The 18,560-nt window shown below is 43.1% G+C and overlaps 1 protein-coding gene across 1 annotated transcript; it reads left to right on the forward strand.

Annotated features, from left to right (window-relative positions):
- Positions 1-7,335: 7,335 nt before the first annotated feature.
- gal3st4 (galactose-3-O-sulfotransferase 4) lies at positions 7,336-15,698 on the forward strand (the record flags this gene model as incomplete). Its single annotated transcript, XM_079185227.1, has 4 exons — positions 7,336-7,358; positions 11,372-11,488; positions 13,903-14,203; positions 14,601-15,698. The coding sequence occupies 4 exons, from the start codon at positions 7,336-7,338 to the stop codon at positions 15,696-15,698; spliced, it is 1,539 nt and encodes a 512-aa protein (XP_079041353.1).
- Between the last annotated feature and the right edge of the window lie 2,862 nt (positions 15,699-18,560).

Raw genomic sequence — 18,560 nt, forward strand, 5'->3', positions numbered from 1 at the left:
TTGTTCAGCTCTGCCAGGTTGGGTGTGGGTGAGACCAGTTATCCTGGCAGCGGTGTTAGTTGCGCGTGAGTTTGGCTTGGCCTGTATAGCGGATAACATGATAAAGAAGCAGGTGGAGCACAACTGTAGAATGGACTGATAATGCTCTGATACAACTGACTAGATCCAAACCAACATGCTGTTTACACTGGGCCTCACAGACACTTTGTTCTTCTACATTAAGCCACATCTTAAGGAAGTTTATCCCCAGATTCATTAACAAAGCGCTTCAAAATGTTTGTTTGGTGACGAGTCACTTGTCTGATGACATTTATAATTCACCTTAGAGAAACTAATCTTAGTTTGTTTTTTAGAAATATTTGAGAAATTTGTATGAACCTCTATAACGGTGAAGGTCAAAATGGAAGCAAGCAATTCATTGTTTTGTGGGATTTGTCCTTGGCCTCTTTGTCTACCTTCAGTACATGAGTACATGAGTACACTCTTTCCCTTTCTTACAAGCTAAGAAAAGGTACTTACTGCTCATGTAGTAACGGATTGTGCCACTAGGCGGTGACACGGACATAAAACTGCTGTCCTGCTTTGCTCACTAGGCCCCAGACATAATTCCCTTCAGAAACAACTACATCTGTTGTACTACTCATGAACAAAAACCTTATGAGGTACCATGGAGCGACCATTGCAATAAGTACTGTAGAATAAACTAACACAGGTCGCACAGTTTTTTTTATTATCCCGGCACTAACGAATGTATTTAGTATAAAAAGTACATTTAGGGCTATTTAAAGTGAAAAGTGTGTAGGTTGTGGTTCTGGATTTAAATGCAAAGTGTCTGCCTTTATCCCTGGTGTCCCGGGGTTGTGTCTGTTTTATACTGTATTATATTATGTTGGCTGCAGAGGAACTACCAAATGGTTTGATTGAATTAAAAAAAATCATCAAAATACAATGCATAATTTCACCACGCCAAGCACAACACATCTTCAGGTAAAGACAAACATTTTATTGTAACGTTCCCTTCGATGCAATGACCCACTATGGCATTCACTTTTTAAGTGAAAAGGTGATGTTGGAGACAACCCGGCACCGCTCATTATGTGTAGAGGAAATACGAGCCTGAGAACATCTTTGGACATTTGGATTAACAATGACAGGAAGTGAGGGCTGAGGGAAAGCAGCATATGCTATATATACTGATACAATCTAATATTAGTATGTACACCCGTGGCCAAAAGTTTTGAGAATGACACAAATATTAATTTTCACACAGTTTGCTGCTTCAGTTTTTATGATGTCAATTAGCATATACTCCAGAATGTTATGAAGACTGATCAGATGAATTGCTAGTAAGAGTGCACCTAAATCAACCATTTATCGGATCATTCAGAACTTCAAGGAGAGAGGTTCAATTGTTGTGAAGAAGGATTCAGGGCGTGGACCGTAGCGCCAGGACCGTCTCCTAAAGCGGATTCAGCTGCGGGATCGGGGCTCCACCAGTGCAGAGCTTGCTCAGTAATGCCAGCAGGCAGATGTGAGTGCATCTGCACGCACAGTGAGGCGAAGACTTTTGGAGGATGGCCTGGTGTCAACAAGGGCACAAAGAAGCCACTTCTCTCCAGGAACAACATCAGGGACAGACTGATATTGGGCAGAGGGTACAGGGACTGGACTGCTGAGGACTGGGGTCAAGTCATTTTCTCTGATGAATCTCCTTTCCGATTGTTTAGGGCATCCGGAAAAAAGCTTGTCCGGAGAAAAAAAAGGTGAGCGCTACCATCAGTCCTGTGTCATGCCAACAGTATAGCTTCCTGAGAGCAATCATGTGTGGGGCTGCTTCTCAGCCTTGTGGGCTCACTCACAATTTAGCCTGAGAACACAGCCACGACTAAAGAACGGTACCAAAACATCCTCCGAGAGCAACTTCTCGTCAACACTGCAAATGTTGACTCTTTGCATAAACTTAATGTAATTGTCAATAAAAGCCTTTGACACTTATGCAATGCTTGTAATTATACTTCAGTATACCATAGTAACATTGGACAAAAAGATCTAAAAACACTGAAGCAGCAAACTTTGTGAAAACCAATACTTTGAGTCACTCTCAAAACTTTTGGCCAAGGGTGTAGATATAAACGGGCTCACTCTAAAGAAAAGGCGACACGTCTTGTATTTAATTTTTTTATTATAAAAAAGAGACGTAAGAAAGAAAACATACTCATTAATAATATGTTCCGTTTCTGCCACTATAGCCCAGCTAAATGCTACACACTGGCCCTTTAAATAGGCAAAATGTTGCATACTACAGTGATGGATGGTGTGAGAATGTGTGGGAAGTTCCAAAACAGAGCTGGAAAGTGAGTCAAAAGAGTTTGAAATCTAGGGTAGGGGTTATAAACTGTGGCCTCCTCGTTCTCCTTGATTGAACAAAGCGTAAGTGGGTGACAGGGAGCGGGTTGTGGAAGAGAAAACCACAGCAATTAATTAAGGCCCTCCGCGCTCATGTAGAGATCTGAAACTGTGTGGTCTGTCTGCAGCTCTTTGTTCATGTCTGCGTTAGGGAATCACTTCCTCTTCTGCCTCCTTCCAAAACACACCAGCAATCACATAGCACATGTATTTTCATTATAAGAACGAGCACAGCGGCCTTGTTGTGAGCTGCTGTAGTCCGCTACAGTGTCGGAGAGTAACTTTTGTGAGTATTACACATAGAGAGCTTTGGACAACAACACCATAAGAGAGTGAGGGAGAGCTAAGAGTGATAAGTTGTTCAGCAAAACAGTTAATCACAAATACGTCTTCAGCACCGACCCTGCTTCACTCCTAACTCGTCAAATACCGACGGTTGGTCTCTGCCCCTCTGCACCTGGTGGCACCACGCTTTCAACCATCTCTAAGGTAAAGCCACCTGCGTTGTTATTAGACGTTCTCTGCAACCACACACTTGAGGTGGATGGGTGAACGGTTTGACACTGGCTAGACATGGAGAAGACTCCTGAGAAGACGGAGGTTTATTTTGAAAAGACACCAACCAAGCAGTTGGAAACTCGTCCCTGCCACGACCAAAGACGCTTAAGTGGTACCTAGAGTCATAGATTGAAGCAAAGGGGCTACTGAGCAAGCGTTGGTATTTGACGAGTTGGGAGGGAGAATGTGATAACAGCACAGTCCAACATCATCAGGCAACATGGTGCGTTAGCCAATCAAATACATTCATCCAGCTGGAAGCATGCAGCCTTCAGACTTGACTTCCTGCTTACACACACGATGCAGCGCCTCAGGTTTTGGACACGTTGCTATGTTCTGGGCCATATGGGTAAGGTGGACGAAGGGGGGGGGGGGGGGGGGCAGGAGCAGCTGTTGCTGTGCTCCTTAACAAAGGCTGCAGTTAACCGATTAGAGGCTTTATGTTTAAATATAGAATCAGAGCTGCGTCCTGCTGCACACACACTGACTCTGCCTCAATACTGATCAGGACTGTGTCTTCAATTGTAGGATTTAAATGTTCCCTTTGCATTGGATTATCTAACACACTCTGTAGTAACAATGGCGCGCACACACAATTTAATCTTTTTTTTACAATCAACATTTGAAATAATGAAGGCATCTGCAAATGACAAGGTACTGCAAAATTCATTTTTGTTTGGTGAAAACATTTTTTTAAAGGAACTAAGAAATAATATTCTGGCAAAAAAACCTTCCCCCACCTGTTTCAGAGATGATTTCTTTCAGACTCAGGAAATTAAGATCTAGAATTTGTTTCCCCTCTCTTGTCCTTAAGGGCTTCCGTAGCAGCGGTGGTAGGAACTAGGGCCGTATACTGAGCTTTGGGAAGTCTCACAAAGTCTACTCCGGTTTCTCGGGAACATTCGGGCCAAATGAAATGATTGGATGAGCTAATTACAGTCATGTGCACAGCCACAGATACCAGGTTTATTTATTTATTTTAAGTTGTTCCAGTTGGAACACTTTGTTGCTCCAAGTGACGCCATAGATTTCCAGAGAGGGATCGCCTCTCCGAAGAGCTCAGTCCTGCTCAAATTATTCTCATGTCTATTGATGCCGTTAGGTCACCAAACCAACCGTCAGCTTTAAATGAAGCCCGAGCTTTGACGTTTAATCTCTCTTCACTGCTCTCAGGATATCTGAGCCTTCAAATCCTGGAGGTGGAGTTAGTGAGTAAATGACCTTATCAATGTTACACATCATGTTGTTCTGTAGACTTCAAGTGATAGAACACTTTAATGTTAAATCATAATGTTTAAAATGCTCACATGAAAAAGACATTTATGGACTCTTCACTTACTTTTAAAGTAAGTTGCTTACTTTTCAAGTCCAGGCATTGGACGCCCAACTCAAGGACGGTCAGACATTAAATGTATATATATTTATCTCATATTCATGGACTACTTTATTGCTTTTGTGCAAGCCCTGTCAAGAGACAAGGTATTAAATAAGTCATTTTGTATAGAAGTCTATGAGAAAATGACCATTCTGCTTGATTTATTACACCAGTAAACATTGTAAACATGAGTTTACACAGTATACTTTCAGTTCATGAAAGATAATTGTCACATTTTGGTCGCCTAAAAGTGTCGGTTCGGTTGTACTTAGCTCCGCCCTCTTGTGGTAAATTGTAAAAAAAAGTCATAATATACTGATAAGCAATAGCATGATTTCAAAGGAAAAGTTATAATCTCATGGGAAGAAAGTGGTGTTATTTAGTCTAACTCAACCTGTAAGTTTATTATACATGGTTCCCTGGATCATGCGTGAATACATCCCGCCGATGCAGACACCCTGTGTAGTATAAACAGAGCTGAATTTACACAGGTCAATATGGTGGTAAATGTATATCACTCGCAGGCTCCTGGTCTGTGAGCAGCAGTGACATGTTTTAACAGCTGCAGCAGTGTGAGCTTACTGAGCAGCAGCGGCAGTGACCTGCAGAGCTCAACTGCACTTGTCGACTCTGCAGGGAGCAAAACACTCTCAGGGGGACAAATCATGGCGCACCCGGATTTGAATTTGTAGTACAGCGGAGAGCCTTCCAGCTTTCTGAACTTTTGAACGTTCAAACCCATGTTGAGGATCAAGTGTGACTTTTGGGAAGCTGCCAAGTGGAGAAAGAAGTACTCTATTTAACAGCTGTTAAACCACTAAACAACTATTTTCTATGTAAAGATATAGTGGAGTAATATAATTATAGTGCATGTTAGCGTGCCCCGCTGGCTAGCTCGTGGCCGCCGCTCTGTATTGCCCTCATACGGTGTTAACAGCTGATAACGCCGTCCACAATCAACGCTGTTAGCTCTGGCACCGCTGCTGTTTTAGCTGTTAGCATGGTCAGCTTCTAGCCGCCGGTTGAGCTGTTGCCATTTTGAGAGCTGTGTAGAGTCAATAGAAAAGCTCTGGATTTCATAATGAGCACCTTCAACAATGTTTTGTATTTAAAAAACGTTTTTTTTAAATGTATCAAATCTTTATCTGTAAAGTAACTGTACTATAAATTACAATAATTGTGCGATTATTTCTTAATAGTTTTTTTCTTATATAAATATATTCACAGACAGATACACAACACTCCCCTTTAATGCAACGCAAATTCATGTTGCGACCATGTTGTATGTATCCCACTGTACATTCAAATCAGAACCAGGATCACATTTATTGGTCAGGTATGTGTTCACATAGAATTTTACTTATTTTTTGCATCTCTCTTAAAGTGCTTACACAGATTATTACATAATAGACATAACACACCCACATGCTATCTTCCCAACATCTACATCTTTATGTAATCTAATTTCTATGAACTAGTGCATGCACAGACATGCATACTGTGTAAAAAAAGAAAATGTCATTCTTCCTCAGGCTACACATCCACGTTACATTGTTGTTGTGTTTATTGGGCCACATGAGCAAGAATTAAACGTAACATTCAGCCCGCAGGTGATGATGGAGGTCCAGATGTTATGTCCACATCGGGAATAGCTTTTTTCATATATGGGGAACGTTTTTTTCCCTCTGGCGGCTTCACAGGTTGACGTCAGATTCAGCTGCTTTGTCAATGTGACACAAACCATACCGGAAATACGACCGCTTTGCCTTCAAAATAAAAGAACATAGTTTGTCACTTGAAAACTTGCTGCAATGACATGCAGGCTTTCCTCCAACTCCGCCACCAGACTTGTTTTAAACAATAGGAGCATCTACCTGTCAGGAGAGAATACATGATTCAACATCTAAATTAATAAATTCAAATAGATTTTGTGATTTTCTCTTGTTGTTTGGTTATGGGCTAGTGAAAACTGCTTCGGTGGATGGTCGGGAAATTGGTCGCATGGCCTCAGTAATTAAATGTTTCTGTTCAATTTAATAATATGAATTATGAGTTAATAAGGACAGTAACCATGAGAGGCAACCTTTGAGGACCCTGAGGTCATGTTTGGATGAGTTAATACACAACTAAAAACATACACGTGGTTGTTATTCTGATTCCATGAGACAATTCTCATTATTTTTTAGTGCTTTTAGGCCAATAAAATAATTAATAAATGAAGGCTACAATTTAAGTGAGTAAAAAGCCGACCTTGCTTTTGATATAGGTCCTTTTGATTTCTGTCTGGACTCTTATCCTCTGAATATAGTTTTGTAATCTCTAAACCAAAAGATGACATTTATTTTGTAAAACTGAAGATAGAGAGTGTCCGCGTGTGACAGGTAGCGGGCCTGTTTGAAGGTACTCTAGAAACAAAGAGCATCATGGGAAACGCAGGGATTGACCCTGGGCCATCAGGCCACTCATCCTTAAGATCACCTGCAGTGTGGATGTTTGAGATGGAGGCAAACCTGAACACGAACGTGTTTTATGGCATGAAGATGTTGTTATCTCTTGTACTACTTGGTAGTTTGTGGCTCATTGTAGGACACTCTTTCACTAAGACAGGCATTGAAGACATTTAGGATAATAATAGACAAATATTGTCTTTGTGCATTTTGCTGGAGGATTTTCCCCACATTTTAATTTTATTCTGAAAAGTGCCCGGAAACACCATACACACACACTCCCATCTTCATGCGCCCGACTGACCACAGTGTGCGAGTGTGTGTCGGCCGTCAGCAGGATAAAGCGTTAGAGCTGTCGGGGCTGTCGGACCAGAGCAGCTATCAGCATCCTAGAGACTGACCCGGGATCCGTGCGGGGGCCGCTCCGAGGGCTCCATGGCCTGATCTGTACGCGGCGGCGGAGCAGCTGCAGCCGAAAGCCTCTCGAGATGCACCGAGCTCTCTTCTGCAGCCGCACAATAACACCGACACCGGTCCGGGGACACAGCTATGCTTTTCAGACGGAGAGCCAGGTAACGTTAAGCTAAAAGCTAGCAGGAGCCGTCGGAGAGAGAGAGGGAGGGGGGAGCGGGGGGGCAGAGAGAAGGAGTCGGGTAACGTTCCGGCGGGCTGGATGCAGTGATTGTGGGGGAATAAAAAAGGTGGCGCTGCGCTGTGATCCTGCAGAGAAAGAGGAGAAGGTGTGGGTGGAGGGAGGGGGGGGCTGCTTCAAAGGCCTTTCTGCACATTTTCTTTTTTTCAAACCATCAGCGAGATTTATTCCTGTCTATTACAGCGCGCTTATGTGTGTGTGTGTGTGTGTGTGTGTGTGTGTGTGTGTGTGTGTGTGTGTGTGTGTGTGTGTGTGTGTGTGTGTGTGTGTGTGTGTGTGTGTGTGTGTGTGTGTGGGACTGGAGGCTGGGATGTCCACTGAAGGCTTCTTTGTGTTGTGGTGGAGACTGTGGCCACTCATTCTGTGTGCAGCACCGCTCTTGTTGTGTATTCGTACCGCCCATCTTCTGCTGAGACTATGGAGGGATTTCTTTTACCTCTGGCTTCCATATGTTTACAGCACATGTTTAATATTGTCTGGTGGCTGTCAGTGATCACAGCCATCTGGCCACAGCGGAGACGCGCGAGTGTTCAAGTGGTTTCTGTTATGAGACAGAAACACACACACACCACCTTGTGTGTCTTATTATCACAGAAACGTTATTTCCTATTTTGTGCACTAACATATCTCTTTGCAACACATTTGCTTTATTATTATTACACAATATCATATGTACGTATAGCCAGTTTAATTATGGAAGCAATAAATAACAATTTCCATTGTAGATTAATCTGTTGTAAAATTGTTCCTAATAAAGTGAAAAAGTTAAGTAATGATTTGTTGATCAAACGATTAATCAACTAATTGTGTACACAAAACTATAACAGTTTGCGACTAAAACTAAAGATTAGTTATCGTTAGTTATTGTTGTAAATGAAAGTTGAACTATTGTTTTTTCAATTAATCATGACGTATAAAATAAAAATAAAATATTATCACCTGAAAACCCAACTGAGCAAGGAGAAAGAAGAACCAGAAAGTGTGTGTGTGTGTGTGTGTGTGTGTGTGTGTGGGTGGGTGGGGGTGTACTCTTGATGCACAAACTACAGTCTTAGACGTCCTTGGCAGAGATAAGTTGGGACCTTTAGTCGAGGTTTAGCTATAACTTCTTACCTAAAGGTCTGTGAAGCTCATTCACAAGCTTGGAAGCTTCAAAATGTCATAAAGTAAAGCTGGGGTAGGCAGGTTTTTTTCGGCCGTCATTGGGCACCAACGTCAGGATAACCTTTCAGCGTGTTGTAATTGAAGTCTTCTGAGATAAAACTAGACGTCTGCCCCTCCTCTGGGCTCTGCTTTCAGGCATTAGAAAACCTAGCCCGTGGGAGACTCCCATGTCATTACAGACAGAGGACGTTCATATTGGCTGTCACAAATCCCTTCAGATGGCGAAGGACTGATTTAACTGCGGAATATCCTGCAAGAAAGGTTGCCATTCCAGCATCGGCAACAACTGCCTACACGGCAAAGCAATTAAAAAAAGGAAGACGTACTTATCAAAAAGAGAGTCTGAAGTGAAGAGTTTCAGATATGGAGAGAAAATGTTACTAATAGTTTACCCTTCTGCTCACGGCTAACGTTAGCGGAAAGCTGATCTTTTCAACGATTTATCTTCATCTTTCTGGTAGTTTAGCCTCCTGCTAACCGTAGCCAAAGGTAAACTCATGGCCGACTAAGACCCTGTCTACAAGTAACGGATATTTTTCTCTGTGTTTTGACCTCTCTTCTACACACAAACAATGTTTTAGGTGACTAAAACGGATATCTTTTTACTTTTTACATTTGAACAATGCTACACCACTTAAAGGACAAACGGAGGCGTCTCATGCCCCTTATGTTATTTGGTCAACCTCAAGACTACTGTTTCAAAATCAAATACTGTAATACTTTTATTTCACAGTAGTGGTGAAGCCTGGCACAGTTTTAGGGAATCGGAGCACTCGAAACAAGACACAAAATAATATAATTTGGCCCGAAATATCCATGGTATTTATTTGTTTTTGCTATTTTTCCACAGTGTACATAAAGCTTAACATTACAGACAGTTTCACTTCAACAACAGCCAGCAAAGTTAAAGTTACCTGAAGTAAAGCCCGTCATTCAACACCACTCTGCAGTGTCCACTGCGGTGTCCCGTGTCAACCGCCCCACGGTACTTTGTCCAGGCGGTCTCGAGCTTGGTCGATATTGACTTATTCATCACGTGTTTTGCATGAGGAAACTCTTTCACAACCGTTTCAATGTCTTTCTTGGCAAGATACTGTTCCTAAAAAGCCACTGAGATGTCTAAATATTTCGTATAACAAGACTCCCAATCAACGTGGCGCTAAGCAGCAACTTCTTAATTTTTCTAATATTTTAGTCTTCTGCTCACCGTAACCAAAGGCTAACTTACGGCTGCGGCAAACTAAGCAGCAAGCCAATTTATTAGCAACATTTCCTCTCCATTTCTCTAAATGTTAAGCTTTTTTTGTTACAGATAGCATAAGTCTAAACTATTAGCGACATTGTCTCTCCATCTTTGAAACTCTTTGCTGATATTATAGCTAGCTAGAACCTTAAATCACAGTTTGTCATCCCAAATGGCTTTACAGGAAAGCAAACAGGACGGTAACTCTCATAGTATTGCCGCCATGTAACGGAATCAGCATCACAACCATGATCTGGATGATGTTGGAAATATACAATATGATGAAAGTTTAACATGGATTTTGTTGCCCAATGATTCCAAAAATAAACTGTCTAGCCCAACTTAACTTTTTGCCTTTTTATTTGATCATTAATTGGTTGTTTGGGGTTGTCCATCTGGCAATAAAATGAGGTGCGGTTGGTCGTTTCAGCTGCACCCATGTGTGTTTAAATGTTCTTATTGTGTAACAAGGCAGGAGCGTGCTAGAACAGACCACTCTGCTATTGACTGCATTTACTGGGACTGTAAGTTTACACTGTGGTATGCAAATACACTGAAGTGGTCTCCCACTCACAGACTCAGCTCCGCACCACTGAGTACAGAAATGCAGTTGTTCAGTGTTACATTAGCAGGGGTTTGTGTGCAGACTCCCTCACCCGGGTCCCAGCTTTGACTTTACAGACGTAGTTTCATCTGACGTTCATTGCAATCCCGTGAATGCTGTATTACCAGGAGGTCCTGTTCATTGATTCGCAACCTCGGCCACAATGACCTATCCCCTTGTTCACACACAGGCAGCCTCTTTCTCGTCCCTCTCTCCAGCCTGAGGCTAGCAGGCATGTTCGCGTCCGGCACGTCACTTACATACTCGCCTCTGGTTGGACGGTTATTCTCTCCCCTTTGCCGCTTCGCTGCCGAGGACTTATTTGGAATGGCATGGCAAAAAGTTTGTGTTCATCCCTTCGAGTCAAGATATATTCAGCAAAGAACAAATCATCAAAAACTGTCAGCGGACTTTTTCGATCAGCAAATTAAATTCTGAACAATCAGTGTTGGTGTAATGAATCTTGTCTCTGGATGCTCTCCGGCTGCTTTCGTCCCTGTGATGATGACGATGATCTTTATGACTCATCCAAATCTCTCCCTCTCTCTATCCCTTATTTTTTTGCCTCTCCTCCCTCCCACGCTCTGCCCATCTCTTCACCCCCTCTCTGTTTTCATATGACATCATCTCCCCTGGTCCCCCTCCTCCACCTCATAACATCATCTCCCCTTCCCCATCCATCCATCCCTTTGTCCCTCCATCATTCATTCCACTCCGCTTCTCTCATTTCCCTCCTTCATTCTTCATCCTCCATCCCCCCCTCCACTACCCTCTCTAACCTGTTCTTTGACCCGTAATTTCCTCCACTTTTACCTTTGTATCCCTTCTCTATCGTCTAATGTCTATCTATTCTTTGCTCCCTCCATGCACCCACCCACCCACCCACCCATTCTTACCTTTGCCCCTCCACCTCTCCTCCCAGGATGTTGCGGTGGCTGTTTTGTGGTCGGGTGGGTCCAGTCTGGATGTGGAAAGCGCTGCTGCTCTTCGTTGCCATTGGCTTCGCTGGCCAGCTGTTGGGGGTCATCTTCAACAAGAGGTATCTCATTGCTCATTACTCATTGTACTTTTCTTTTAGCTTTAGCTGTAGCTTCAGTTTTTGCATTACAGTTGTTTGCCGTACAACCTGTCCAAGGCCAAATATCTGCAGCGACATCTTTGATAGAGTTGCTCCCATTGAGTGTTCACCGTTGAAAGGGTTGTATGTCTGTTCACGTCATTTTATTGTGCAATTGAGGCACAAACTGCATATGCACAGCTATTAACCACAGCAGCATGACTCGCCTATTTTGATTTTCCACTCGCAGCCGCCGGCTCACTATGTGACAGCGGCAACCACAAGAACCACACTGAGGAACTGAGGAGAACAATCCAGGAGCTAAATGTCATGGTGTTGAACTTAATCACGGGACACTTCTTCACCAAACATAAAAAGAGGTCGTTGTGCCAACAAACGGGCCCGGAGCGCTATCAGCTTCACAGCACTTTATTTGGATAGTCCGCTTGCAAATAGTTTCTAGGGTATTTGTATAACAGATAATCTATAGAGACAATTTATGAAAATCCCTCTAAGTGTGTCCTGTTCCTAACAATGCCTAACCGTCCCATGCAAATAGGGCTCAACTGTGGGGCTGATAGGGTTAATGCCTGTGTGTTCTTCTTATCCTCGATCGTTTTTGCTCATCTGACACCTCAGCGCTCGATGGTGATCATCACAATGATCTATTCTAATGGGAATGTACCATGGTGTTAAACATACACAGCCTGGGCCTGGGCGGGCTTCATGCTTTTTGAGTTTGAGTTGAGTTTACACTCAAAAATCCACTGAGATTGAGCCTGTATTCGCAGGAGAAAAAAAAAACCTCTGCACTACAACACATTTAAAAATATGTTTAAATCTTGTAATAGCCTGAAAATGAGCTATTAGCTACATGAGATATGAAATATTTATCTGGCAAATTGAAACAAGCTGTATTGTTCTGCTACAGCTGCTTTTTGTTAATTAAGATAATGTGCACTGATACTTTTAAGAAGTTTGGAAGTTTATTTAATTTAAAAAAATTCCCAAAGGACGATTTGAACAGATATATGTATGATTTTGGTATTAATACTGAGTTACTGCACACAGTAAGACTATAAGTATTAGTTATTTATTAACCCTGAAATAGTCTTTGACTTGACCCCTCTCTCCTTGTGGCGCACAGGGCGTCTTCAAAGCTCACCATTTAACTCCTTCACTTTAACCTCTAAACATCTGGTTCCAAGGGCCCTGAGGGAGGTTCAGGTTTCAGTCCCTCTGGCTGTTGAGAGCATGTCTATGGTGCGTGCAGAGAAAAACAACTGGCTTTTAAAAGTATGCTGCCCTCTAACTGACCTACGCACTAGCGCCTGACTGATGCTGGATTTATCAGTGTGATGCAAATATTGGTATTTCCGATAAGGATCCCTAAGATTTGATTATTAAGGAATTGAAGAACATGCCCTTTTATAATTGAGTTTAGCACTTATCGGTCAAGTTCTACTATACACCTACTTGCAAACTTTCCCTCATACATCCCAAAAAGCATTTTCACAGAGTTACAAAAAATAGAAGTTTTTAAATCAAAACTGAGTTTTCTCGTGTTGCTGGTTAAACATTTACTTCTAAATTCTGAAATCTGCCATAGTTTGTTCAAAATGTCAATGCAAAAATGGAAGCTCTAACTCTAAAGCAGACACACAGAATTAGCAGAATGTAAGTTCTGCTCTGTTTCTGGTCTCCTCCAGGAAAGTAGTTTAGTTGTTAAATGCTCCACTACGTTCATCAACTAAAATTGAGTTGCTAACTGTCTCGCAGTTTCCTCAAATGAACTCTGGACATTGTCCTTTCACACACGTAGCACACAACAGGAGATAGTGTGTTAAGGTGCCTTCTCAACTACTAGAAATACCCCGCTTGGTTTTGGCGAGGGGTGGCACCTGGCTAGAGCTTCAGGAGGCATGACATGACGCGACAAAGCGGTCATGTAGCCGCTTCGTAATTTGGTCATAAACCACCAATATCTTGCCGTTTCCTGAACTTGTCTGACAATTTTGGCGTTGGCCCATATCAAAAGAAGTCTCAGAGTCTCGATGTCTCTCCAGTTAGACATTTTCTGTTGGCGTCTTCGTGTAAATGGCCTTTCAAAGATCTAAAGTGGTTCTTTTTGGAGAAACTTTACAGATCTGTCTAATCAATTAGTCGCCAAAGTCATATTAGTGTTAATCAACTAAGACTGTCTTTAGTCGAGGGCAGCCCTCCTGCTGCTGCTGGAAACCTAGTTAATGAGAGTTTACCAGAAACCAAGGCAGTGTGGGCACTAGCAGACATTTCTCTTACATTCCATGGAGTCATTTGAACTTTTGTTGATTAGTGCTCAACTGCAGGATTTTCAATGCACACAGTTTGAAATGGGATCTTTACCTGTCCTCCAGCAGTGTCCAGACAGCTGGTCGCTCCATCTTCACGTCCCCTGATGCCCAGGGGCCGTCTCTGGGCTCCTGTCAGCAGCACACACACATCATGTTCCTCAAGACCCACAAGACGGCCAGCAGCACCGTGCTCAACATGCTGTACCGCTTCGGGGAGGAGCGCGACCTCCGCTTCGCCCTGCCACTGGGCTACCAGCTTGGCTACCCACTCCCCTTCAATGCCCACAGGGTCAAAGGTTACCGAGGTCCCAGAGCCGTGGAGTTTCACATCATGGGCAATCACATGAGATTTAACAAGCCTGAGGTGAGTTATTGAGAAGAGGAGAGGGGGCAGTGGAAAGACGTAGGGGACGATGATGATGGGGTATTCTGTAGTGATGTGGATACACTGTACTATAAAGTGGTCTGAATTGGTTGGTTTTAGGTTTTAAAACTTACATACATGTTGTTTCTATCCTAAACTTTAATATGTATCTATGTAGGTCTATGGACAACATGTGCCTTAAATAATTTAAAACAATGTCCTCTTATTCCTTAATTATGAGCCAAATTTAGCAAATAATACTGAATAACATCTTCTCTTTATCTTTAATGTGACTAAAGAAACTCACAACCTCTATAAATATTTGATTACTGGCAAATGGCGGTTGGTTTGATAGCACTTATTAGTGACTACAAGTTCTCCTTTTCTGTTTTCGTAGGTGGAGAAGGTGATGCCTGCAGACACATTCTATTTCTCCATCATCAGGAACCCGGTCGCTCTGGCTGAGTCCTCCTTTGCCTATTATAAAGAGGTAGCACCTGCCTTTCGGAAAGCCAAAACCTTGGGCGACTTTGCTGACTACCCTAACAAATACTACGACCCTCGTCTCCGCAACAACCACTATGCCCGCAACCTGTTGCTGTTTGACTTCGGCATGGACCACAATGCCAATTTCTCTTTGGCACTGGCTCAGCACGCCGAGGAAATGATCCGCCAGACCTTCAAGCTGATTCTAGTGTCTGAGTACTTTGACCAGTCCATGATCCTGCTGAGACACGCCCTCTGCTGGCCGCTGGACGCCGTCGTCTCATTCAGCCTCAATGCCCGGCAGCAGAAGCCCAGTGGCATCGGGGGGATGAGCGGGAGCTGGGTGGGCAAAGTGGCGACGGCGGCCGGTGTTGGTGGAAAAGGGGGGCGCTTACAAGCCAAGACAGTGACCAATGTAACGGAGGAGCAGCGGGAGAAGCTGCGGCAGTGGAACGCCCTAGACTGGCACTTATACAGATCCTTCAACCGGACCTTCTGGGACGAAATCAACCAGTTCGGTCACGCCCAGATGGAGGAGGAAGTAGCTCTTCTCAAGATGCGGCGGGAAGATCTGGCCCGCGTTTGTCTCAGGGACGGCGGGAAGCCTGTGGAGGCTCATCGGATCCGAGACAAAAACATCCGCCCGTACCAGAGTGGGTTGGTGAAGATTCTCGGCTACGAGCTCCAGCCGGGTCTGGACAACGCCACCAGGACGGCCTGCCTGAGGATGATCCGGCCCGAGATCCAGTACAAAGACGTGCTGGATGTGAAGCAGTTCCCGCGGGCTCAGGCGGCCCAAGCCCAGCCTGTGCAACAGAACCAGGGTCTGATGGTCGCAGCCGGCATCTCTTTTTTAAGACAAGACTCGTCCAGGACAGGAGAGAGGGCGGTGGGGGGGGAGGCTGGGGTCAGGACTGTGGAGGAAGGGGAGAGAGACTGGGACGGAAGCCGCTTAATGAGGAGAAACCAGACTTTGATAGGGGGGAAAGATAAAGGACGATTGAGATGAGGTTTGAGGTGAGTCTGGTTCCTGAATACGATACCTTTGGTCTCTAAACAGACGGACTAATGAAACTGAAAACTGAGCCAGGTGCGGTTTACACATGAGAAAACAAAAAAGCTCCTCCTTTGCACTTCCACTTCTTGAGTTGTTTGCTTGATTTCTTAAAAATGGTCTTTGCTTTTAGTTGGTGTAATTCTCGTGGACTACTTGACCTTTGGGATGAAAGGACCACTTTGTTTTTATATAAGGAAAAGTGCTTTTTAGTGCTGTCGGTACCTTCTGCTTCGTTTATTTATCGACACATGGAAGCCTGTTTTATTCCCTGTTCATGTTAATACTTTTAAGAGTGAGGATTTCCACGTTGTCCTCAGCGCATATGCTTGAAACTTCTCGAGGTAAAGGTACATGTAGCCCCAGTTTTTGCCTCTCATGCAGTACCATTACATTGAGCTAAGCAACCGTCCCGGTAAAACATAAATACCTGGCAATCTTTAAAAAACACAGCATTTCCACAGTCCATTCAAAAGTTGTGACTATATTTATGAATCAAAGCAAGAACGGCAGCTGGAGATGTCAATGTCAACTCAATGTACAACCATTTAAAATATTTATTGCAAGTCATGCTTGTCTATATTGATTTTTCCTTTCAATTGTTTTATATTTCCATGCAAAAATAATGTATATAATGTACAAAACAAGCAAGGACATTTGTTATTTCCCTCCACCTGAATAAGGAAACAGTTGCAACTTGGACTATGGGTAAAAAAACATACTAAATGCCGTTTCCAAAGATTGCATGCTTTGCTCTGTTACTCTGGTAGAACGTGAGAGGCACACACTGGGGTCAGATTATGATACAACACCAATATCCCATTGCTGATGTGGTTTGTAAAGTCACTATAGGCTGGTACCCGCTCATGGAAAAAGGAATGAGGATAAGCGTTCTATTTCTCTGTCGCAAACTTCAAAGTCGACACTGAGCCCCGTCTAGAGCACTGACCCGAACCGCTCCTTAAATATCTCTTAATAATACAAGAGGTGGAAAACGATCCGAGGCCTGTGCGTCTGCCTTGCCTGATACTCGCCGGCCTGCTGAGTCTGTTTTAAAATGAACAGTTTGGGCACATTCCTTCCTTCCACTATCTGCTGAGTAGCCGTCCCACACATGCCGAGGCGTTACCATGGAGACCCATTTCAAAAAGCAATTCATATCGTTGTTAGCCAAAATAAATGTCAAACCTGCTACTTGTTGAAGGTGAACTCCCTCATTCTTTATAATGACCTCAGCTCCACAGAATGCCTCCCAGATGCCTCCCTGCTGACTCTGAGCAGCGAGTCAGCAGGTATTCTGGGATGTGTGGTCAGACAGGCCACAAAGACGCACTACAGCGCCAACACAAAGATATAATCTCCCAAGAGGACGTCAGTGTTGTTCAGGAGTCCGCCTAGCTACTAATAATAAATAAAACGTAACAATGAAAGCACATAAAAGCAATGCATCTATAAACAAGACCAATAAAATAGGCAATACTTGGAAAATACATCCTTAAAAAGTAGGTCAACAATACAACAATTATATGAAGGCCATTTTAGATATAAAGGAAGCATGGAGCCGGGAGAGGGGAGCGATATTCTGAGGGAAAAAAAACGCTGAGATTAAGAAAAGTAAATAAAGAAGAAACATTTTTTGAGATTCTCTGAGATTAAAGTGGTACATTTCCTCCAAAGAACTCACAAATTGACTAGAAAAAAACTAGAATATTCTCTGAAATAATAAAGTCATCCATTTACGAGAACCTTTTTGTGTCAAGGAAGCACATCGCTTCCCTTGGCGTTGCATTAAACATTGCTGTAACATTAACCATGGTGGTGACACCAGCCTTCTAAAGTACAGGAGGTGGTATTGTAAATATGGTCTCTGAGGTTATTTTATGAGCATAATGCTGACATCAGTATGCATTGTGAGTTAGACCAGACTGGTGTGATTATGTTGATCCAACCACGTGAAGCGATGTGGTTCCTTGACAAAAACATAAATTTATAATCTTTGTAATCTGAGGTTATAATTGATTAACCTGCAGTGGCAGCAAAAAGCTTTGCTTATGTGGAGGGCATTGCTTGCTTATGTGGAGGGCAGAAAACATACTATATATATATATATATATATATATATATATATATATATATATATATATATATTATAGTTAAATGAGCTGTGATAGCTTTTGAATGAACACCAGCTCTACAAAAACTGCTCCATACGGCTTTGAGTAACAATCTGAAACTCTTCACGGTCCCTGAAGTGCTGCACGTTTCTCTCGGCACTTTTAAACACGGAGCTCGTCTCGTGTCCTCCTACGTCCTGGTCCTGCATTGTGCTCCCTGAAAGCCTGCTGGCATTCTGTCATTAACATTCTGCTGCGTGGACCCTCCGACGTTGCTACATACATAACATCTCTACCTCTCTGTCAGGGACACGTGACCGCAGAGACAGGTTCACGCTTGACAGTCCAACAGCACGGAATTCCTTTGCACAGACATAGAAATGTACGTCTGACTGGTTTGTTTCCAGATGTTTTGCTGAAAATGGGTGCTGTAGTTCATTCTGACACAACTGCATTTTGGATCTGAGAGCACGCATCACTGCAAGGAGTGGGACTCCACTGCAGAGGGGGATTAAGCAGATTTTATCAGGAAATGAGGAAGTGTCGTGTGCAGCAATATACTAACAGGGGAAATCTGTTCCAAATGAAGGCCTGGTTCTGGACAACTAGAGAAATTGCTGTTCTTTTACTGTTGAAATGTAATTCTTTTATTTGACATTTCAAAGTTGCTACTTTTACTTTGCATGTAGTGTTTAAAAAGTGA

The sequence above is a fragment of the Pholis gunnellus genome (genome assembly GCF_910591455.1).
Source record: "Pholis gunnellus genome assembly, chromosome: 23".
Lineage (NCBI taxonomy): Eukaryota > Metazoa > Chordata > Actinopteri > Perciformes > Pholidae > Pholis > Pholis gunnellus.